This window comes from Mesoplodon bidens (genome assembly GCF_964165515.1).
Source record: "Mesoplodon bidens genome assembly, chromosome: 1".
NCBI lineage: Eukaryota > Metazoa > Chordata > Mammalia > Artiodactyla > Ziphiidae > Mesoplodon > Mesoplodon bidens.
Window position 1 is genome coordinate 27,012,589 of NC_138176.1, and position 25,034 is coordinate 27,037,622.

General features: G+C 41.3%; 1 protein-coding gene across 4 annotated transcripts in view; it reads right to left on the reverse strand.

The window, feature by feature from the left end:
• The window catches only part of CNNM2 (cyclin and CBS domain divalent metal cation transport mediator 2), a 153,820-nt gene that overhangs the window by 24,845 nt on the left and 103,941 nt on the right, over positions 1 to 25,034 (reverse strand). For 3 of the 4 annotated variants that reach the window (XM_081228477.1, XM_081228476.1, XM_081228475.1), the window contains exons 2-4: positions 11,265 to 11,408; positions 8,417 to 8,554; positions 6,209 to 6,378 (exon numbers count right to left, since the gene is read on the reverse strand). In XM_081228477.1, the coding sequence (XP_081084603.1) occupies positions 6,209 to 6,378; positions 8,417 to 8,554; positions 11,265 to 11,408 (452 nt within the window). Of the gene's footprint in view, positions 1 to 6,208; positions 6,379 to 8,416; positions 8,555 to 11,264; positions 11,409 to 23,101; positions 23,121 to 25,034 lie in introns of those variants that run through there. The other variant, XR_014015369.1, reaches the window with a different exon arrangement.

Sequence of the window (25,034 nt, forward strand, 5' to 3'; positions counted from 1 at the left end):
TTTTTCAATCTGCAGTCCACAGATGTAGTCCTAGGACTCAGCAAGTTTGCTTCATAAACACTTAAATTTAAAAAAAAAATTTTTTTTGACGGTCAAAAATTAATTTACATATATTTCAGGCTATCTGGTTGACCACCTTCTAACCAAGTACTGCCACCAGATGTCAGTGGCAGCATTTGCCTTAGTGCTCAAATCCGTTAAGTTGTTCTTACTACGTGAATCATCGTGGCTAAGGCTTGCTACTCAACCAACTGGGAGCTTGTTAGAAATAAAGCATTTCAGACTCCACCCTAGATGTACTGAATCCCCAAGGGATTCCCAAGCACACTGAAGTGTGAGAAGCACTGAGCCAAAGAGAAAGGAACAGGGGAGGACTAAACATACAAATAATCCGGTCACACCCAGTGGAGGCCAAATAACAACACAACATACTGTACAAACATACAGAGTAGCTCAAACTGAGCACAAGGCTGGAGGGTGCCATCCTTGCCAGGCACACAGGGACCTAAGTGTGCTGAATGCAAGAGCCAGCGCCAGAGCTCCCTGCTACCATCCTGGGACCAGTGGCACTTTACTGTCAGCCAAACAGTGTCATTTACACATTTAAAATACTAATTACAAACTTGTTTTCTTCATTGTTCTATGTAAGAGTTCTCAGCTCAAAGGGTTCAAAAGGATCTCATGCTAGTTTTATATTTATACATATTTAATTTTTAAAAAATAGAGTCAGGGCCTCCCTGGTGGCGCAGTGGTTGAGAGTCCGCCTGCCGATGCAGGGGATACGGGTTCGTGCCCCGGTCTGGGAGGATCCCATATGCCGCGGAGCGGCTGGGCCCGTGAGCCATGGCCGCTGAGCCTGCGCGTCCGGAGCCTGTGCCCCGCAGCGGGAGGGGCCGCAGCAGTGAGAGGCCCGCGTACCGCAAAAAAAAAAAAAAAAAAAAAAAAAAAAATAGAGTCAACACTAGGCATCTAAATAATTTTTTTCTGTAATATGGCTGTTTTATCTGTACACAACTCAAGAGTGAGGAAACATTATTCACCGGGACACGGAGACCCTGCAACTCAAAACTCCTTAAGAAGGTTTGGTATTGAAGGCTTCAATTCTCTCCCAATAACAAGTGAAATGATATTAAATATTGTCAAAGGCTGTTTAGTTCTAAGATGCTACCTGCCACCTCCACAAAAGAACAGATTTCACTCCGCAGGGAAAAACCCTTTCGAATCTATGTCAGAAGCCCTAAAGGAAAAGAGTGGATGGGGCAATTGAACAACAAAATATCTGGGGCATGAAATCAACAAAAATTAACCCCAGAAAAAAAAGCATCCCTTTCCATTGATTACATAATTGGCAAAGAAAAAAGCTATTCCTCTTGTTTTCCTATTATTCTTTATATTTACTAAAATCACAACCTAATTATGTGTTGTGTAAGAACAATGATATTTTTTTATCTGCTTAGACATTTTATTCCCCAAAGGACCAACAAATACTTCACTGTAAAATATCAACTATATATATTAGAAAAATGGTTTATAATAGTTATAATTACAGGCACACTATCTTTTTTGACATATTTTTGTACATGCTTTCTACTTCTTTTATGACCATATAATGATCTCTCATATTATCCACACTGAAATTTGATTAGCTTAGATATATGGACTATTTCTACTACTTTAATTATAATTGATAGATTTATTTGCTATAAATCTATTTGCATAAAAAGCTTTATAAAAAATGATTTCTTGAAATGCATGTATATGAGGGGTTTTATATATTTATTCCCAAAAGGAAGCTGCCAGTTTAAGCATGTGACTGGTTTACAGCATTTTTTTCTTTTTTGTTCACTGTTCATCATGGATTTTTACAAAGAATTTTTGTTTTGGGTTTGTTTTAGAAATCAAGAATGGATGCTTAATTTTGTCCTGATATCTATTGATTTAAGCATAGGGATTTTTTCCTTTACTGCTTTCCTAATTAACACGGCATATTTTAGTTTTTTTGTCCTTCTATTAAACTAGCCCTGAATACCTAAAATAATCCTAATTCAGTCACAGCCACAGTGAATAGCTCTTTGGGTCCATTACTGGTCTCTAACTGCTACCTTTTTATTTAGGAATTCTCCATCAATGTGGACAAGTGAGACTGACCCAGAACATTATCAGACTTTAGATTAGGCCATACTGTCGTAAAGAATGCATTTAACTATCAAATTATCTTGTTCTATTTGTACAATACAGAAATCGAGTTCTTTAGAGTCTCAATTTTTTTTTTCCAAGCAATTCCTTTGATTCTAGCTGCTTTTTTGGGGGGAAGGGAGAACTTCTAGTTTTCTTTTTTCTCTTATCACATTAATTATGCCAATAGAATAAAGATTTTGTTCATCTTTTAGAAGAACCAATCTAGATTTTATTTATGGGATGTAAAACTTTTTCATTTTAAAAGTTATTTTCATGACACTCTGTTATTTAATTTGTTCTTTTTAGTTTGTTGCTTTGCTCTTTTTCTATTATAGAAAATCAGAGATATCTTTTTTTCTTATGTAAGTACTTAGAGGAATAAAATTTTAAACTTTGACATACTGTGGATACGGTATTTATATTATTTAATAGTCTTTTATTCTATACCTTATGTACAAACCTTTGTAAGAGAATTGCTCACAGTTTTTAAATAGCTTAGTACTTTTCGATTATGCATTTTTATATCTAATTTTATTTCATTATGATCTATGCAGGTAGTTTTATGAAATTTCTATCTTTCTGAATTTACTAGAATTTACATGTGACAGAGCAAATGACCAATTTTTATGAAGAAGTCACATAAAACTTTTTTTTTAAGTGTATTTCCCTGGCTTTATATTTAATTTTTTCAACTTGGTTAATTTTATTTACACAATTTAAAACTCTAACATTTTTTTCTTGCTCTTTTATGATGGTGGAAAAAATATCCCCCCAAGATTATGTTCCTACCCATTCCTACTTTTATATGTGTATTCTGTTATTTAAGGCATGTAGAGCCAATAAAGTTTTCTTTCACTATTTATTGTGCTTTTATCACAATACATTTTAGTTTAAAAATCTACTTTCTGGGCTTCCCTGGTGGCGCAGTGGTTGAGAGTCCGCCTGCCGATGCAGGGGACGCGGGTTCGTGCCCTGGTCTGGGAAGATCCCACATGCCGCGGAGCGACTGGGCCCGTGAGCCATGGCCGCTGAGCCTGCGCGTCCGGAGACTGTGCTCCGCAACGGGAGAGGCCACAACAGTGAGAGGCCCGCATACCCCAAAGAAAAAAATCTACTTTCTCAGATAAAACTTGAAAGTGCCTTTTTATTCATATGTAGTATGTGTCCCATAACCTATAGGATATTCTTTTAAGTAAGCTTACTTAAATGGTTTGCTTTGAATAAGTTAGACTTTATTTCATCTAGGGTTTAAATTCAAAGTGATTGTTTCTAGTTATAATTGTATTCCAAACATCAATTACTTAATAAAAGAGTTTTTGTAGTGTCTGCAGAAGAAGGCAGCTTGTTGGCACTGGGGCCAGGAAGGGAAGGCAGCTACAGCTGCTTTCCTCTGGTTTAATGTTCTTGAAATGCAGTAGAACATGCTCAATAACCTGGCATGAATTTCCAGTGATGGATTAGTGATATTTTAGGGTGGAATATACTCTGTAAATGGTGATGGCTATGCTAGACTGACAGGGTATTATATTTCATTTTGTCATACTCTGGGTACCTCAGGTAACTGCCTGGCCTTCAAGAACATGATTTTCACCAAACTCTACAGTTTGAACACCTCCATAAAGCCTTGAAATCTTTATAAAACTCCCATGATGGGGCTTCCCTGGTGGCGCAGTGGTTAAGAATCCGCCTGCCAATGCAGGGGACACGGGTTCGAGCCCTGGTCCGGGAAGACCCCACATGCCGCGGAGCAACTAAGCCCGTGCGCCACAACTACTGAGCCTGCACTCTAGAGCCCATGAGCCACAACTACTGAAGCCCAAGCGCCTAGAGCCCATGCTCCGCAACAAGAAAAGCCACCGCAATGAGAAGCCTGCACACCACAACGAAGAGTAGCCCCCGCTCGCTGCAACTAGAGAAAGCCCGCACGCAGTAACTAAGACCCAGCACAGCCAAAAATAAATAAAATAAAAATTTTAAAAAACTCCCATGACATCGTCAGTTCCAAGAACTTGTCACATTTGTAAAAATATTTAACGTGACATAGGTATTCAAATATAGGTACACGGACATAAAAACCTTATCAAAAATATCTTTAAAGATTTACTTATAAAGGGACAAGAATTATGAAGCCCCTCTTCCATAAAATCTATTTTTAGATCCATCAGCCAGGAAATGGCTTTTTTACATACCAATAGAGCATTACTGAATCAGAATTCATAAATGCTAACTATATAAAAATCAACGATTGAAAGCCACAGAGTTTCTAATATTACTGAAATTCACAATGTCAATCCTCAAAGTTCTAAATAAACTGTCTTTAATGTCATTCAGTTTCTCTAGGTTTAAGGAATATTCACATCTAGATTTTATGAGAAACATGAATGCTTTACTCCTTCACTGTAGTAAATAAAATAAATTCCCAACCCCCTCAGAGTTTCAAGCTTGTCTATCCCCAGAGAAAAAGAAAAACAATTCCTGATTGAATGAGACTAAGGTTAGTAGAATAATCAGGGTACTGACTTAGAAAACCTGCAAACAGAAGTTTCCAAGAAACACTATATGAAAGCAGCATATACCTGGTTAGTCCATAGACTTTTCTACAGTTCCTCACTTCTGCTTCCAGAATTCACTATACAGTCCAAACACGGGGCATAAACACAACACTTCCCAGAGTTTCTAACATCTAGACATCTGATAAGAGTTATTTTCAGATAAAAAGAAACATCTTGATTCATTTAGATAACTGGGACTTGCTGGACTCAGCGTAAATTGTAGATGGGTCTACCAAGTGCTAATTATACTTGTATAAAGATCCCTCCAATTCTTACCTAGGAAGTAACCAAGGAACAGGAGAATGCTTAAGGGGCTAGTATTCTTATATTGAAATACACTCAGAATTCCTATAAAAGTAATTCTTCAATAAAGAGACACAAGAAATCAATAAAACTAGCATGCTATTCATTGTACTATTCATCATACTATTCATCTTGGTCTCCAGGCCAAGAACTGCGCTCTACCAAGTGAAACTGTGAGATAATAAGGGCCTCCTGTCAATCCGAGCACAAAAGCCCCTCTAGGGCCCTTAGGAGGGTTCAGAATGGATGGACCTTCTCCCCTTATATAGTGGATTATGTTACAGTGACAAGGAGGTAAGTTACCATTGCCATGAGAGGCCGTGATTATCCCATCAGTTCCTCATTAAAACAGAAGCTGGTAGTAATCAGGAATAAAAACAATAATAGGGCTTCCCTGGTGGCGCAGTGGTTGAGAATCTGCCTGCTAATGCAGGGGACACGGGTTCAAGCCCTGGTCTGGGAAGATCCCACGTGCCGCGGAGCAATTAGGCCCGTGAGCCACAACTACTGAGCCTGCACGTCTGGAGCCTGTGCTCCGCAACAAGAGAGGTCACGACAGTGAGAGGCCCGCGCACCACGATGAAGAGTGGCCCCCCACTTGCCACAGCTACAGAAAGCCCTTGCACAGAAACGAAGACCCAACACAGCCAAAAATAAAAAAATTAAAAGGCTCAACATTTAAAAAAAACAATAATAAATGGATTATTTTGACGGCGTTAAGGGAAGAGATCATAAGGCATCTCTAGGAAGTTGTGCAAGACCAAGTCCTAACAAGGGGCAGAAGAAATAAAAGATGATAAAAAGAAGACTCAAGGAACTCACAACACTTAAATTTCAAATGCCCAGCCAAGATTTAGACGTGCACAGGTAATTCCCCAAACTCTTCAAAAAAAATACAGACACCTGAATTCACCCTTCTTCAAATGAATGCCTCAATGCCTCAGCAATCACTAAGTGCCTGTCTGTATTGGAAATTAAAGTAATTAATAACATCGCTTTATATTGAAATTGTTTGCAGATACGAAAACAGGGAGATGAAATTCTCCCACTGTAAGGCCACCCCAGAAGTTAAGTATGTTATATCCTTGACACCCATTCACCTATACCAAGTCTCCTCCAAACTGGAAGGGTGGGTACTCAATAAGATCAAACAACTATTGATTAATTCTTCTGACCTGCAAAATGAGAACGAAGTAGTCTACAGGTTTGTTTCGCTGGTAGAGGTAGTATTCTGGGGCTTTCTTGTTCTTCTCATCATACTTCAGTTCCTGGATGACATTGGGGTGCTTTAGCAGCCTTAGAAGGATCTTCTCTGACATCTGGGATGGGCTAAATGCTTCTACTTCTATAGATATAAACACAACTTGATATTACACTTCAAATGGATGGAAAAAAATGATACTAGTGATTAAGGTGTTTAAAGAAAAGAATACTTGGAATTGAAACGATAACAGTATGGATTAACGAGACTTCCATTTGGTGATCCACTGGGGGCAGATTACCTGGGAGAAATTAGAAAATGCTGAATTCTCATGTTTATTGCTTTAAAACTTTTCATTTTCAACCTGTCATTGGTTTCAGTTCTCATAAAAATACCCTCATTTTCTGACTGACACAAAGGAAAATCAACCAGAAGCAGGCTCCATGACTGCCAGGACACCCTGCAACAGGCCACAAAAGACTGACTGTCCAACAACAGCCAAAGGAAGAAGCAAAGGTCAGGAAGCATCTAGGTGTGGGTTAGTACCAGGTGCACAGACGCAGTGCTCCACATCTCATTCTCCCATTCAACTACCCTGAGAAAGTCTGGGAACAAAGGAAGGTAGAGATTCAGAATAAAAGCAAGGCACGTGCACACATCAACATGCACTCCAACTTGCTAATTAAAAAAAAAAAGTAATGTTGATCTGAGTTTACAAAGATATTGATTTTATTAAAATAACAAAACCCAAAATTACTGACTTAAGGGTGCCATACTGAAAGTGGACTTTATGGTATCTCAGAGGCAGAGTAGGGTAACATTTAGTTTTAAATTGTGGTTCTTAAATGATGAACAATATTATCAGAAATAGAAAATAATAAGGGAGTTAAAGACATTGTCTATGTTTTAAAATTTTTTTAATTATGTTATATGTGCGATATAAATTCTGTATTAGCTTCTGTGACTTTTTTGTAATAACAAAATTAGACAGTACATTGTGGAAATTTTGGAAAACAGAAAAAAATGAAGAAAATAAAATCACCTATAAACCAACCACTCGTAACCATTCTGAGCAATTGGTGAGCATTTCTTTCTAATACCTCACCTAGGCATGTGTGCCATGTACGTGTGTGTGTACACACAAAAACACAAGGATAATCTTGTGTACACACGGTTTTATACTGTTTCTTCTCACCTTACATTAAATCATGAGGATTTTCCCATGTCATAAATATTATATGGTGAGCATGTCCAGGTATCTGAAAACATGATCTTAAAGAGTGCCTAACATTCCATTACCGTTAGCATTCTTTTCAAAATATCTTAAGTATACTGCATTCAGTTGAAAGGCATTGGCTGCCCATCTTGGACACAGACGTCTTCTACAGGCCACTGGGTACTCTGATTTTCTCACACTTCCCCTGGCCAACAGAGCTCACCCTTCGCCTAGAGAGCCATCTGGGGATGTGAGCAGGGTCAGTCGGTCTCTCAAGTCCGTTCGACCTTGACCTCTCTGGAGCAGTCAGTGCTGGCTGCGTTGGTGGTTTTAATAATGTGAACACTTGCCTCCTGGAATGGGCCCAAGTTAACAATCTGATTTGAAGAGGCCATCAAGAAATCCATGTCAGAGTTCTTAGAATTTCTGATTTCATTAAAACCATAAAGGGTAAAGATTTTATTTTGAAAATTTATTGTTCTTCTTTGAAAATCATAGCACCTGTGTCACCACCGATGTCCAACTGTTCTTCTGAGGCAAGCTGAAGAGAGAACTACTCAACTGTCTGACACACAACGAGGTAGTGTCTGGTTTGCACTGTCCGCCTGCTCCGCCAGCTGGCTCTCCCCTGGACTTAGCTGAAGCGGATGGCCTGGCCTACTGTTCACATGCAGTGTGGCACTAACATTCATCCTTACCTTTCAGACCAATTTTAAGTTACTGGTCCACCCCTGGTAAATGTCTCAGAGGGTTCATGCCGACACTGAACATAGGAGAGGAGAGAATTTAAAAAGAAAAAAACAAAACAAAACAAACAAAACAAAAAAACAAAAAACAAAACACAAAAGTGGCATTACTTATCACCCCATTTCCCAGTCTCCACCCCCAGCCCACCCCAGTCAGCGGTGGGTGAGAAACTCGCTCCAGGGTTGGCAGAGATTTCAAACTGCGATAAGCTGCACTTGCCTGTTGCTAGGAAACGGTGCATGGCCAGGAGAAGCTGTGGTGATATTTTAACCTTCATCTCGCTGTCTGTCTGCTTAAAGGCAGAAAAATCTTGCTTTCTCTCTCGATGGGCCACTTTCTTTTTCGTTCTGTTATCAGCTGAGGGAGAAATGGAAATGCATTCCATTAGATTGGGGCTCTTTTCGAATGAAAATGACATAATATATGGAAAAGGCTAGGCTCTCTCTCCAGATGGTGGGCACGCTACATACAAGCACCACATGGAAAGGGGAAGGGAGAGAGAATCCTCATTAAATCAGTGCAGCACAGTCATGACTGTGACACAGTCCAGAGTAAGAAATCGCAGGCAACCTGATGGGGAGCAACTATCAACACACTTCGTGAAGATCTTCAGAGCCTTTTTAAGTACATTATTGGGCAGCTGGGGACAAGAATCCTCCCCTCGTGGAGCCTATACAACCACATAGCAACAGTGCCTGTAGCCCGGGGTGCACACACGCTCCTGCTACTGAGGTCACCACACCGCAGTGAAGAACAACCATGTTACAGAAGACACAAGGAAGCACGTCCCTGCCTTTAAGAGGCTCCCAGCCTCTGCTGAAAGAGAATACACACACACATACACACACACACACACAATCTCAAGAAACAAACAAGAACACTTTCATGGGACAGTATTTTAATAATAATAACTGTTAGCTGCATTTCTACCCCAGGCCATGAGATCCTCAAGGTCAACCAAATACAAAGGAAGTGATTCAGAATAGAGGTCAGCACACTTCCTCTGTAAAGGGCTAGACAGAAAATACTTCAGGCTGGCGGGCCATGTATGCTCTGTTGCAACTATTCAACCCTGCTGTTTAGCAAAAAGCAGCCATATGTAAATGAATTAGCAGGGCTGTGTTACAGTAAAACTTTATTACGGATATGAAATTTTAACTTCTTATCATTTTTGCATGTCACAAATAAAATTATTATTCTGATTTTTTCAACTGAAAAATGTAAAAAAAAAAAAATTTAGCTTCTAGGTCATATAAAAACAGGTGGCATGCTCTTGAGGGCTGTAGTTTGCCAATCCTTAATCTAGAAGGTGTCTCATGCAAAACCTTTTTTCAAGTATTTTTCTGGACAAAGTAATGATCAAGAAAAAACTAGGTTAGAGACAAGATCCTAATTGCTTCCTTTTTTTCCCCCAAGAATCATGAGTCTTTACATTACCATTTCATGCCTAGGGCAAAACAGATTGATTACTAACTAGGCTTGTCCTGGGGAGACGGTGAACACAACCTATAATTTTCCTGTCTCAAATTCTCTTTAGAATCAGGCAGCATAAATCAATGCAAGCATCCTAAATAATTTTCTAATGACAAAGGTAGTCATCATCCCTGATCTGAATCAAGAATATACCTGAACCACAAGTTCAGCATCTCATCTCAGGAAGCCATGTATGAAATCAGTCTCATCAAGGTTTAAAAGAAGTGAACTGAAGTGTAAACATAAAAGCTCATAAATGTCTACATTATCTTTCTTACAATGAGGATTACCCCTGGGGAAACACATAAATAAGCAGAGACACACTTGGTATTAAATAGTCACTATGAGGAGGGATGAAAAGAATGTAAATGCACAATTAACAATATTCTCTATTATGAAATCTCTGATTATTCTCCAAGAGTCAAAAGGATAAAGCACATAGGAACTGGTGTTCTTTTAAAGAACACTATACAGATGTGAGGAAAACATAAGATACATTTTCAGAAGCAGGTCAAGAGATAAAACATAAAATGTATTTCTTTAAGGGTGCATGGAAGACTTTTTAAACTTTAAAATGAGGGACATTCCCTTCTAACAGGACTGAAAAAAAAATCATTCCGCTTTGAGCAAGGCTGGCTTTGTCTTGGGTGCTCCAGGACATTTGAACAGTCCATTTTCCCCTCCAAGTCATGCTTTAAAAGCCAAACAGGACAAAAAGTGCCCAGATTATCTTTCTCTATACCACCTTTGAGAGCCCCTAACATCTCAGGCCTTGGGCCATCTTTGGCATTAAGAAACTCTTGAAAGAGTCTTACTTTGCTAAGAGTAAGGCTGAGGAAGAGGGTTTAAGCTCCGCAGTCCAACGGTTGGAGACTTTAATGAGACAAGATTCATGTTCAACACTCAGCCCAGAATTAAGCCGACTCCTGGGCAAACAGGTGTGGATACTTCTCTTCCCCTGCCCCGATCCAAGACCACCTCTCAGAAGGCAGAGAAGCACAGAACAAGAAAAACACATTTTTATTTTGTACCCTAACCTGTCCTGCTTTCTCTATATACCCTGCTGCACCACCACTGCCCCAGCAAAACTATGCCTGCAAACCTCACCTCTACCCTGGTCCATGGGTCCTGGAATAGAGAAATTTCAACAGTTGCTATCCATCAGTTTAACAAACCCCCCTCACTTTTTAAGTATTTGAATTATGACCATAGGTAGAGACAGAAATTTATCTGAAAACAATTTGCCTAATTGTGTAAAATGAAAATTTAGTAAAGAACAAGTCTTCCTCCAGATGTAAAGTAAATGTGAAAACCAGGAATGGAGTTTTCTGTTCAGGGCAAGCAATGCCCAAATCAATAGTTAGAAGCAGTTGACTTTTCAAAAAAACATGGCCAGTTGACACTACAGGACCTGCCTCTTCTTCCTCTCTGATGAAGCGACTGGAATATACTGGCAGGTGGTACCCAGCCTACACACACAGTGCATAATCAGAAACAGGCAGACAACAGCTGGAGAGATGTCAGATGACTCACAAACAACATGACAAATAAAAGCAAAGGTTTTGGAAAATTACACTCAGGCGATGGTACTCACTGTATAAATCTGTTTCATCTAGAATCTCAGATTTGATGATTTCTTCAATCACATCCTCTAATGTGACAATTCCCAGAACTTCATAAAATGGATCCCCCTCTCCCTCATTGTTTACTCGCTGCACAATAGCCAGGTGAGATTTACCTTTAAAGAAAAGAAAACAAAGAGGTAATTTTCAGAATTTCCTGAATGAAGTCTTATAAATGATTATGGTAAAAATAGCAAACACAGATACCAGATTATCAAAGTCTATCTTTCAGCATTTAAAAATGGTTTGGAAATACCACAAATGGAAAAGCTTCATGGGCCATAAAAAGTAAAACCAGTTAATCCAGAAGAGCATCATTGTCTACACACATGGTACCACCCTGTTACCACTTGCTTCCTAATGGATTTGGTCTTCAGTTATGTCAGCTCTTCCTTTGTGACCTTTCAGCAACTGCTACTTTACTTTAGGAGAGCAGTTCTCAAAGTGTGGTCTGTGGACCCCTAGGGGTGCTCAAGACCCTTTTAGGAGAGTCAGAAAGGTCAAACTATTTTCATTTAGAACACTAAAATGTTCCTGGAATTTTCCACTGTGTTGATATTTGCACCAATGGTGTAAAGTGCCTGAGCACAAATCAAGGCAGCGGTAGTAGTGGTCACTATGCTAGTGGTCACTGTCTTCTCCTACATACACATACACACACACACACACACAGTGAGAGGGGAAAAAGTTAGTTCCTCTTAAGAATATCCCTTAAATTAGGAGTTTGGGATTAAAATATACACACTACTATATATAAAATAGATAGCCAACAAGGACCTACTGTATAGCACAGGGAACTATACTCAATATCTTGTAATAACCTATAATGGAAGAGAATTTAAAAAGTATATAAAAATATATATATGTGTGTATATATATATATACATATATATGTAACTGAATCACTTTGCTGTACACCTTAAACTAACACATTGTAAATCAACTATATTTCAATAAAAATGTAAAAATAAAATAATTCTTTTCAGAACAACAAAAAAAGAATATCCTTGATGAAGCAGTAAAAGTTATTAGCTTCATTAAATCTTGATTCCCGGGACCTGTCTTTCAATATTGTATGTGACAAATTGTGAAGTACAGTAAAACACTTCTGTTGCATTCTCAAGTACGATAGTTGTTTTGAGGAAAAGGACTCAAATTGTTTTGAGGAAAATGACTCAATGCAAATTGTTTGAGTTGCATGTTGGATCAGCCACTTTTTTTCATTGAACATCTTTTTTATTTGAAAGAATGACTACCAAACAAACTATGGTTATTTAGACTTGGATATTTGGCAGACATTTTCTTGAAAATGAACAAGATGAGCCTGTTACATTAAGGAAAACAACAGCAGTGTTTGCTGCCAAAGATAACATCTGAGCTTTCAAGGGAAAATTAGAATTTTGGGAAACTTGTATCCACCACCATGAACCTGAGAGCTTCTCAGTAAAGACTTTTCTGATGAGACAGGTGGTGCTATTAACAAATGAGATTTTGAAAGCACTGAACAATAAAATGTGTCAACATTTCAAAGATCTGCATAACTCTGTGAACAAGTATTTTCCAAATGACCATGGCCATGGTATTACCAAATCACGCATGGGTAAATGATTTGTTCAGAATGCAATACATAACAGTGGATTTTAAAAAACTTTTTATTTTGCAGTAATTTTAGATTTACAGAAAAGTTGCAAAGACAGTAGAGTCCCTGTATACCCTTGACTCAATTTCTCCCCCACTGATAACATCTTACTTTACCATGATATAGTCATCAGAACTAGAAACTGACATTGATATGGTAATATTCAGTAAATTCCAGATTTTATTTGGATTTCACCAGTTTTTCCATTAATGTTCTCTTTCTGTTCAAGTATCCAATCCAGAGTACCATATTGCATTTAGCTGTCATGTCTTCCCAGGTTCCTCTGTTCTGTGACAGATTCCCAGTCCTCCCTCGTTTTTCATGAGCTTGACAATCAAGTAGCACTGGTCAGGTACTCTGCAGAATGACCTCTTATCTGGATATGTCTTTCTCACGATTAGACTGGGATTATGAGTTTTCTAGTTACATCACATCAGGGCTCACATGGCAGCCACATGACATCACAGGCGATGTTCACCTTCACCACTCGGTTAAGGTAGAATTTCCCAGGTTTCTTCTCTACTGCAAAGTTACTAATTTTTCCCTTTCCCTCATTCTACTTTTTGGAAGCAAGTCACTAGGTCTAGCCCACCCCCAGGGAGGGGTGAGTGGTAGGAATTAAGCTCTACTTCCTGGAGTCAGAGGGTAGCTACATACATTATTCAGAATTCTTCTGTAAGGAAGATTCCAGACCAAAAGATTTTAATGAAACAGTGCACCAAAAGTCCACTGGCATAGTTTCAGATTCTATATTGCAACTAACCTTTAAGAAACTATCACTTGGGGAGTTTTGGTATATTATCAAAGAAGAACATACACAAAAAGCCTATTAAAATACCCCTCCCTTTCCCAAATACATATTTGTGTGAGGCCAGATTTTCTTCACATACTTCAATAAAACAGTATACAGCACAGACTGAATGCAGAGGAGAATTCAGCTGCCCTCCATTTAGCTAGATAATAAAGAGATACACATAAAGGTAAACAATGACACTAAGTTTTGGAAAAAAGTTATTTTTAATAAAAATGTTGTTTATGTTAACATGTAATGGATTTATGATTGTCCCTTAAAAACGAATAAGTAAATGTTGAAAATTTCTCAGGTTTAATTTCAAATATAGTAAACATCAAAAAGATATAACCTACAAGGAAGAACACATGCTGTGAAGCTGACCAGTCCTGGATGTGAACTCCTGCATTGCCACTTTAGCCATCACCAGCTGTGTGATCATGAGCAAATTACCTAACTTTTCTGAGCCTCAGTCTCCTCTAAACCCAGGCTCATTCATGATAGTCGCTGCCACACAGGATTATCGTGAGTGTCAAAGATAATGTTGGTACCTAGCAAAGACAGTGCCTGGGATCCACTGGGTGATCAATAAATGGTAGCTCCTACTAATTTATTAATATTCCTCCTCAATTCTAAGGCACCATCAACTTATTGCCAGCTTAGTAAGAGAAAAAAACCCTACTACACTAAATGTACACTGCAGTTAAAAGATGCATTTCAATTTCAGAAAGATCTTTTAAAATATTAAATTTATCTCTAACACCAATATTGGTTTTCCCAACCCAAGGCACGCAAGGCATCTGAAACTTATCCTTAGGTTAAGCCAAGGAGATATGATATCTGGAAATTTCATGATCAGTTAACACGTATATTATTTTTTTAAATGTCAGGGTGAGGTTTTGGGGGGTTTTTTTGCAGGGGGGGGAGTGAGGGGTGTCCTTTAAATAAAGTTTACTTAAAACTTCAAACTGGGTGAGTTTGCTCAGACACAATCAACCAGACAAACTAAAAATATCCTGAAGGCCAGGTCTGATCAAGTTCCCAGCACTTACTCAGAAACTGGCTTTGGTTCTGTAGGCTTGTCCGCCCTTTTCCGCTATGCCTCAGACCCCTTTTTATAGGCAACAATGTCTGGAGGCCTAGAAGTTTAGATTGTTAGACAATTAGGCCTCCTAACAATTTGCATCCTTAGCATGCTCACGCTCAAAGAATGAAAATATTTTGAGCAAATAAGACTAAGAGGGAAACTTATCAGCAATAGATATAAACACCGCATCAGGTCAAGTCAATTCTAGTCTAGTCAATTTGGTCCGGTCAGTTTCTCACATCTGCTTTCCCAAGGACCCAAACATAAGCAGTTAAAAATTCTTGGTGAATGCTGTCTGTCGAAAGTTAAATTCTTTTGCTATTCCCAGCTTGTGATCATTTAAAAGGAATTTTCCAAAGCAAGGTCTAATATTAGACTCAAAATGAAGTTTCCATTCCACTGAGGCGCTATTCTCACCAAAGTAACTACCGCATAATCAGATTGTCTTGGAGCAATTCGTTTAAATGCAGATGGACATACTTGAAATACCAGCTCAGCAGCACCAACAGATCTGACTGGAAAGAGCCTTACTCTCGGAGAAATTATTCATGTAAGGTAGGCTTCTGAGATTGAAAATTATTAAGTTTTCTTCCAAGCTCACTTGTTCCCTTTCACACCCCCACCTCCAGTGTTGAAACTTCTTCATCTGCCCCAGAGCCACATATTTTTAGCTTTGGAATTCCTGGTGAGAAGTCTTGTTTTTTGAACCTTCTTCCCACTAAGCAGTACAAAAAAAAATGATACCCCTCTTCTCTAATCATGCTTGTGGAGGGCAACAATACAAGGTACCTCTTCCCCCACTTAACCATTCGCTGCAGGGAGTTCAATCTTTGGCCTCATCAATGGAGCAATCAAAAAGAAAATGTAAACCTGTCAATACAGAAATTTTAAAAACTGAGCTCAAATAGCATCCTTTTGAACCTGAGTGTTGGAGGCATTAAGCCAGGATTGAAAGCAGCAAAGCAATTTTGGGGAAACTAATAAAAGGCATTCAGGGGCTTCCCTGGTGGCGCAGTGGTTGAGAGGCCGCCTGCCGATGCAGGGGACACGGGTGCATGCCCCAGTCCGGGAAGATCCCACATGCCGCGGAGCAGCTAGGCCCGTGAGACATGGCCGCTGAGCCTGCGCGTCCAGAGCCTGTGCTCCGCAACAGGAGAGGCCACAACAGTGAGAGGCCTGCGTACCGCAAAAAAAAAAAAAAAAGGCATTCATAAACCAAAAACTAGAATTTTTTTGGATTCTTAACCTCCAAAGAATGAAAACACAGCCATCAGCACAATATGCAATTATAGGCATTAAGTGGCACTAAAACTTTTAAATATACATGGATTAACTAAACTTGATTAACTATATACAGAATAAAGCAGACATTAGGGCTTGGAGACAGCCCTTATTTGCTAGCTATAAAAGGTCTTGCAGTATTCATGTCATTTCCAACTGCCCTGAACTTTATACCCATAGCCTCTCTTCATGTAGTCTGGTCCTAGATCACTAAGGGATCACTAAGTCAGACCTAAGAGAATCTATGCAGGCCTCCCTTCAGAGTACAGGGCTCTATCAATATATTTCTATTCAGGGCTTCCCTGGTGGCGCAGTGGTTGAGAGTCTGCCTGCCGATGCAGGGGACACGGGTTCATGCCCTGGTCCAGGAAGATCCCACATGCCGCAGAGTAGTTGGGCCCGTGAGCCATGGCCGCTGAGCCTGCGCGTCCAGGGCCTGTGCTCTGCAGCGGGAGAGGCCACAACAGTGACAGGTCCGCATACCGCAAAAAAAAAAAAAATATATATATATATATATATATATATATTTCTATTCAAATTCAGTATCATAAGCAAGTTATTATGAAATAATCACCTAGATTTTAACCGCTACGTGCTCAAAAGAGGGCACTTGCACAGATGAAATTACAAGAATATGTCTTCATTGTGAGGTATGCTAAGTAAAATCATCTATACACAGTAAAACTGGGATCGAATTTCTGCCTCTGCCTGCTTTCACTGCTTCCTAAATCAAAGTATTGCCTATTCTCTCTGGAGAATCAGCCCAGAATGGTAGCAGGTTGCCACACTCGCATTTTTTAACCTTACCACGACGCTAGGCTCGAATTCTGAATGACAGATACCATTTGTATTTTGATAGAAATAATTAACTAGATAGTGATTAGGCTGGCAAAGGGTACCTTAACTGCCTGATGAAAATATGGACTCGTTGGCTATCATACAAGTTTGATGTCAATCAAGTGAAATGGAACAGTAGACAGAGTAACTGAAATAGCTAAGGAAGAAAGCCAAAAGGGTAGATGAAGTAGAATGGTATTAGGAACAACTCGACACAGCTGCACTAATAACAAGTGACAGGCAGTAGTCCAAGAGACCTAACAATGCAAGCGCAAGGCAGACAGAGTCTTAAATGCCACTCGAACAGCAGGAGGAAAACAAACAGAAGATTCAGCCGTGAGAAACTAAAGCCAAACGTTTTATATCTGCCATGGCTGCTGTGTCACACCACTGCAGGGGCACAGAATGCAAGGCCTAATGGTTCCCCTGAGGTTGTGCAGTGTCGTGGCCCCTCACTTAAACAAGGGTAGGGCAAATGAAGTGTTTGATATGCCTTTGTTTTTAAACATTTCCCAGTTTATCTAACATAAGAATTATAATAACTCAATAAGTAAGAATTAATAAAGTTCCTAAGAGTGAGTTCTATGACAGGGGTCCCCAACCCCCAGGCCGAGGACAGGTACTAGGCCGCACGGCAGGAGGTGAGTGGCGAGCGAACAGAACTTCATCTGCTTTTCCCCATCGCTCGCATTACCGCCTGAACCATCCCCCCATCCCTCCATCCCCCACCCCCATCCGTGGAAAAACTGTCTTCCGCGAAACCGGTCCCTGGTGCCAAAAAGGTTGGGGACCGCTGTTCTATGGAACTAGTGATAAAAGAAAGAAATGCTCTGTAAATCAGAATTCAGGGCCCCCATCACTAAAACAAAATGGGACGGAGGATAGATTTGAATTGCCATACTTAAGATCTCCCAAGGAAACCAGTTTGCATATTAGTCATCAAGGAATCAATACACTTTAAATAGCATTAGAGTTAGATTTAGTCTGACTTACAAAAAGTGAACAAACTGATCAATGAGCTAATGTTTATGAACGTAATTTATAATCGAGAAAATACAATGCTATGTATGTATCAATGAACTATAGTCACACAAATCCATTCATTCACTCAGTAAACATTTACTGAAGGCCTACTATGTGCTGGGCTCATACCTCAGGGAACAAAACAAAGCTCTGGCTTTCAAGGAACATTCTAGCAGGGGAGACAGACACTAAGGGAAAGAGACAGTATGAAAGCATGTCAGATTGTATAAAATGCGCTGTGGAGAACAAAAAAGCAGGGGCCGAATTATTTAATTTAGGCTGGCCAGGGAAAGGGGACATTTGAGCAACGCTGAAGGTCGTTACAGAGCTAAATGAAGTAAGTGAGGGGCTGGGGAAGACGTTTCAGGTGGAGGGAACAATGGAGCCCTGAAGAGGGGAGGCCTAGCATGCTTGAGGAAAAGCAAGGACACCGGTGTGGCTGGAACAGAGTGAGCAGGAGAGGAAGAATCAAAGATCGGGGGTGGGGCAGCAGGGGTGGTGGGCAGATCATGTCACCATCACAAAGACTTTAGCTTTTACTCGGAGATGGGAAGTCCCTGGAGGGTTCTGAGCTGAAGAGCGACTTGATCTGTATTGTTTTGAAGGGATCACTGGCTGCTGTGGTGACAAAAGGCTTGGCAGCTGGTGGGAGAAAGATGCAGCGGGGAAGGCAGAGCGGGGGGAAAAAGGAAACCCAATCAAGAAGTTATTTCAGGGCTTCCCTGGTGGCGCAGTGGTTGAGAGTCCGCCTGCCGATGCACGGGACCTGGGTTCGTGCCCCGGTCCGGGAAGATCCCACATGCCACGGAGCGGCTGGGCCCGTGAGCCATGGCTGCTGAGCCTGCGCGTCCGGAGAGGCCACAACAGTGAGAGGCCCGCATACCGCGCAATAAAAAAAAAAAAAAAAAAAAAAAAGTTATTTCAGGGATCCCAGTGAAAGGAGATAGTGACCAGAACCAGATGCTAACAGTGGAGGGGATGAGAAGTACTTAGATTCCAGGTATATATTTTAGAAGGAGCCAACAGGTTTTGCTGATGGACTGAATGTAGGGGGGAGAGAAGGAGACAAGCCAAGGCTGACTCTAAGGTTTTGGGGCCTGAGCCGTGGAAAGGATAGAGTTGCCAAGGAGGACTGTGGAAGGTACACGTCTGGAAGGAAAAAATCAATTCAGTTTTAGACACGTTAAGTTCAAGATGCCTACTAGACATCCTAGTGGAAATGTCAAACAGGCAGTTACATACCTAAGTCAGAATTCGAGAAAGAGCTAGCGAGACATGTGGGTTACAGATGAAGCATGAGAACCCCCAGAGAAGAGAGGCTAGTGAAGCCAGACACTGGAGGAGATCACCGGGAGAGAGGGTGTGAGCAGAGAAAAGATCCCAGCACTGAGACTGGGGCAGGCCAATGTCTCATAGGGCAGGAAGTGGAGATACAGCCAAAAAGGAGATTGAGAAGGAGGGGCCAGTGGAGTGAGCAGAGAATAGAGAGAACAGTGTTTTGGAAGCCAAACTTTTAAAAAACTACTTCAAGAAGCAGAAAAGAGTCAAAAGTATATGTAGTCAAAAGGTTGTAAAAGATGATTTTGGTGACAAAAGATGCTCAAGATAAGAAAGGTCATAGATGAAGAATCCAAAGATTATCATCTCAGTGCCATCCACTGTGATTTCCAGAACAGCCCTTCCTACTTCTAACAGGGACACACACTGGCCTGCTTCTGCCAGGGAGCCTTTACCAGAGAGAAAAAGGCCTGTGTCTTTAGACAGAGTCTGGTTTGTCCTCCCCCAAATAACACCTCCCCCTCTTTTGAATACCCACTTCTGGAAATGATGCCATGAGATCTCCAATCACCCAGGCTTAAAACTCTAAATCACCTTTGTCTCTTCTCTCCATTTCTCCCCACCCTTTTTTTTTCCCCCTTTTTAACGAAGAGTGAATGAATGGATGGATACCTATGTGAAATAATGTGTATAAAATGCATGGTTCAGGGACCTCCCTTGTGGTCCAGCGGTTAAGACTCCACGCTTCCAGGGAGCTAAGATCCCACATGCTTTTCAGCCAGAAAACCAAAACATAAAACAGAAGCCAAATTGTAACAAATTCAATGAAGACTTTTTAAAAAATTGGTCCACATCAAAAAAAAAACAAAAAGAAAGAAAATGCATAGTTCAAGGAGTAGTTACAGAACTACCACCCAGCAGGGACTAGAGGGGACTTCAGGGGTATGGGAGGCAGGGGCAGGAAGGCACCAGGGCGCGACAGGAGAAGCAGCTAAGCGCGACAGGAGAAGCAGCTAAGTCAGATAAGCAGACGTAAGCAGGTTCCGAGGGGAGCACAGGCCTGCCTGTGGCCTCCCAGGTAGGACCTGTCGGCAACCCCTTCTCTGTTAATAGCAGGTCCCCATAAAATAGATGACCTGGTGGTCCAGCAGCGTATTATCTCATGATGACTCAGTGGCAATACAACCTCAGAACAGGGGAAGCAACGCTCCTACTACATTTAGCCATATGTGGAATAGTGTGTTCAGGTCTGGGTCTTGCATTTTGTAAGAGGCAAACTGAGGCGAGAACTACCAAGATCTCGTAAGATGTATAAGCAGTGGCCCGTGAGGAGGAAATGAAGGCCAGAGACATTGAGCTAGATGAGAAACCTGGGCAGGGATGAGACGGGACGGCAGCCTTCAAATCTCTGAAACGGAAGTAACCATCTGGTTCTTGTGGCTCCTCCTCAGCTGACAATGCTGCCCGTGTACTCGAGCCTCGTTTACCACAAGGTCAGTTGTTTCCCTGCTTAGATCATAAACTCCTTGACCTCTGTGTTATTCATCTTTGTCTTACTCTTCATCCGCAGGCCCCACCAAGCCTAGCATAATAACCTAACACTCCTACATACACAAAGGTAATACTTACTAAACTGCAACACAATCATATCATCCTATTACTCAAAAAGTGCTCATTTCCCGGGCTTCCCTGGTGGCGCAGTGGTTGAGAGTCCGCCTGCCGATGCAGGGGACACGGGTTCGTGCCCCGGTCTGGGAAGATCCCACATGCCGCGGAGTGGCTGGGCCTGTGAGCCATGGCCGCTGAGCCTGCGCGTCCGGAGCCTGTGCTCCGCAACAGGAGAGGCCACGGCAGTGAGAGGCCCGCGTACCGCAAAAACAAAAACAAAACAAAACAAAGTGCTCATTTCCCATCAACAGCTAAATTTGAAAGAAAACATCTTCGAGTGGGGTTCAAAGGCCATCATACGCCTCTTATGCTCTCATTGTCCCGGCCAATCAAATGACTTGATTTTGTCCAATCGTAACCTCCATGGGTTTCCTCATCCTCACAGAAGAGGTAAGAAGGAGCCTCTCCTCAGGGGAAGCAATCAGCGATCACAGGAGCCCGACTCCTGCACACACAGCCCTGACACAGCCCCGCCTCAGCTACACCCGGGCCCGGGGAGTGCCTGGGTCCCTACACCCACATTACTCTTAACAGTAGATAGGTCCTTACCCTATCCATCACCCTCTCAGTTCAACAGGTGCAAAATCAAAAGAAAAAGCAACCCTGAATAACAAGCTATAGTACACAAAAGCAGCTATTTTCTCACAGATTTTTGTAATGAATACATGGATGAATTCTTACACATGCCTTGCAGATCTTCTACTGACTCATACGGTGACAGATCTAGTATTATGACATGAGTACCATGGTAAAGTTTGCTTAAGGAGAAGCAACATGATTTCATTCAGGGAGCTATCACCTTGCTATTTCTGTCCTGTTTAAAGCTAAAAAAAAAAAAAAAAACCCCACAACCTTCATGTTTTTTAAGTACTTATTTTACCTCACCATCCCAGCCACAGCTAAGTGCATTTTTTCCAACTGAATTTTCCCACCATAAAATACACCAGAAAAATGTGACACAGATCTTAAAATAGTCCTGTATAAATAATCCAGGAGTATATCTATAGAAGCACTTGCTGTATATAGAAATACACTGGTTTTAAGTGATGATAACTGTTGCTATTTCAGGAGACAAAAGCCCTCTTTTATCAGAAGTTTCACTACTTCTAAAAATTCCAGTGGCCACCAGCTAAGTGGCTGACCAAGATCTCCCTAGCAGGACAGCTTCTCCGCTCCAGGTATGTGGGGTTCCTCAGCCATCGACACTCCAAGTTAGGTCACATCTGCCAGGAGTTTTACTAGGGTGGAATATGGAATCATGGTTTCCTAAAAAATAATCTAATCTTGGGGGGTGACGGTAGGAGTTTTTGATGCAGACAGTATTTCTTAATAGGGCCGTTTCCTGGGTAGAACCCTGAATTTATCTACTAATTTAGATTATAACAGCTTTCAGGGAAATTCGTTGACCAAGCTCTGAAAGTAAGAAGGGCAATCGTTCACGGAGGTGCTCAGACTCTAAGGGACTTAAAAAAAAAGCAGAAGCAAAGCCTATGCCTTCCCTGAAGGTTGACTGCAGAGACCTGGGCACAGTGCAGGGAGCCCCCAGGAGTCAGAGCACCTAGGTTGAGTTTCCCAGGGCCCAGCCTCAATGCTGCTCCCTGGAGGTTACCTCTCTGATTGTCCCAGGCTTCCTTCGATTTGCTATAAATACCTGTCTCTTAACATTTAAACTAAGTTTGGTCCCACCTGCCCATTCTTAACTGTAGTTTCTTATTCTGTATCCCTAAAATAGAAATACCTGAGGGACTTCCTTGGTGGTCCAGTGGCTAAGATGCCGTGCTCCCAATGCAGGGGGCCCGGGTTCGATCCCTGGTCAGGGAACCAGATCCCGAATGCCGCAACTAAAAAAAAAAAAAAGATCCCGCACGAAGCAACGAAGATCCCGCGTGCCGCAACTAAGACCTGGCGCAGCCAAATAAATAAATAAATATTAAAAAAAAAGAAAGAAAGAAATACCTGAAAGAGAAAAACATTAAGTTGAACATATCTTTTAAGACAATCAATGTTTAAAAGAATTATGTTTGTAGATATCTTTAGAATGTTACTATTATTTTTGACTGGTTGAATTTCACTTCTCCATAAATCTCTCTGATGAGTTAGATTAGAAACATACACTGAGAAAATCCAATCCACGTGGTTCTCAGATTTTGACAGCTGTATCCATGGAGATTTGGGGAAGGTGTGGCTGCCTTCAAGGACATCAGCATTTACATCTGGAAAAGTTCCTGAAATACATGAAAACTACAGATAGCTGCCTGGCACCTCAGAGGCATGCAAATATTCACTAAATGAGCGAATCCACACGCTTATCTAAATCCTTCGAAAGTAGTTTTACCTTCAATCTATACAACTTTCCAGGCTAAAATCGTATTTGTCCTACAGCTAACTACCTCCTGCACATTTCTAGAGGTTTCCTCTCGACTTATGTTTTAGGTTACGTCTGGCCTTATTTTTTGAGGTGGTAAATCACATCTTCTCTCGGTCATCATTATTACACAGTGAAGACTCCATCTTTTTACAGTATGCCCAATATTTCATCTAAGAATTTAAGCTTCTCTGTTTTTAATATAAAAATGTTCTGTAAAAAATCATCTGTCACCTACAATTTTCCCATCAGGCATACTTTCATCCACTCAAATATATATTGAGCATGTAGTTTATTCGAGCATAGGGCTAAGACATATACATGTCTACCTCCTTAAGAAAACATGACTATTTTATTTATTTATTTATTTTTGCGGTACGCGGGCCTCTCACTGTTGTGGCCTCTCCCATTGCGGAGCACAGGCTCCAGACGCACAGGCTCAGCGGCCATGGCTCACGGGCCTAGCCGCTCCACGGCATGTGGGATCTTCCCGCCCGGACCGGGGCACGAACCCGTGTCCCCTGCATCGGCAGGTGGACTCTCAACCACTGCGCCACCAGGGAAGCCCAACATGACTATTTTTAAAAGACAGATTAGAAAAAGATTAATCATATTATAAAAGGACTGCCTTATAAAATGGATCATTTTTAATAGAATTTTATTTTGAAATAACTGTGCATTCTTATGCCATTGTAAGAAATAACAGAAAGGTCCCATGTGTTTTCACCCAAGATCCCACATACTTTTGGGAGCATCCTGCAAAACCAAATTGTGGGACAGCACACCTTAACCAGTATACTGACATCAATACAGTAACGTGCAGAACATTTCCATCACCACAAGGACCCCTACCGTTGCCCTTGTACAGCCACACTCCCTTCCCTTTCCAACCCCCAGAACAAACCATGTTAATAGCTTCTCTGGTAAAGTAAGTGCTTAGTTTTCCACTGACAGTGGCTCTTAAGCTTTCGCTTTTAAGTGTTAACAAATACTAAAAAACTCACAAAATGGTGATCAGTAGGAAAACATTTTTCAGTCAACAAAAACCTGTTTTACATGCAACTTCTGAAAACTCAGGAGTGGGCTTCAGTCCTCACAAGATTAACTAACCAGGCTCCCCTGGTTGAGGCACACAGCGGGCAGTTCTACAACTGTGAATGCTCAGATGGGACTGCTTATAAAAAGCAGCAGAGATACCAGCCCTGATTTAATAAATGTCTGCAGAAGCACCTCTGTGGCAGTATTTTCCAGGCAGCTCCTCTGGCTTCTCTGAATGGGATGGATTTTTTTTTTTTTTTTTTTTTTTTGAGGTACGCGGGCCTCTCACTGTTGTGGCCTCTCCTGTTGCGGAACACAGGCTCCGGACGCGCAGGCTCAGCGCCCATGGCTCACGGGCCCAGCTGTTCTGCAGCATGTGGGATCTTCCCGGACCGGGGCACGAACCCGCGTCGCCTGCATCGGCAGGTGGATTCTCAACCACTGCGCCACCAGGGAAGCCCGGGATGGATTTTTGATGTGTAAACTTGGATAGGTAACAGCCCCCAGTAATTCAATTAAACGTGAATCTAGGTGCTGCTGGGATGGGATTTTGCAGATGTAGTTAAAGTCCCTAATGGGTCGACTTTAAGAGTAGCTATCCTGGGTGGGATGGACTCAATCTACTGAAGGCCTTAAAAGCAGGGTGAAGGGCTTCCCTGGTGGCGCAGTGGTTAAGAATCCGCCTGCCAATGCAGGGGACACGGGTTCGAGCCCTGGTCCGGGAAGATCCCACATG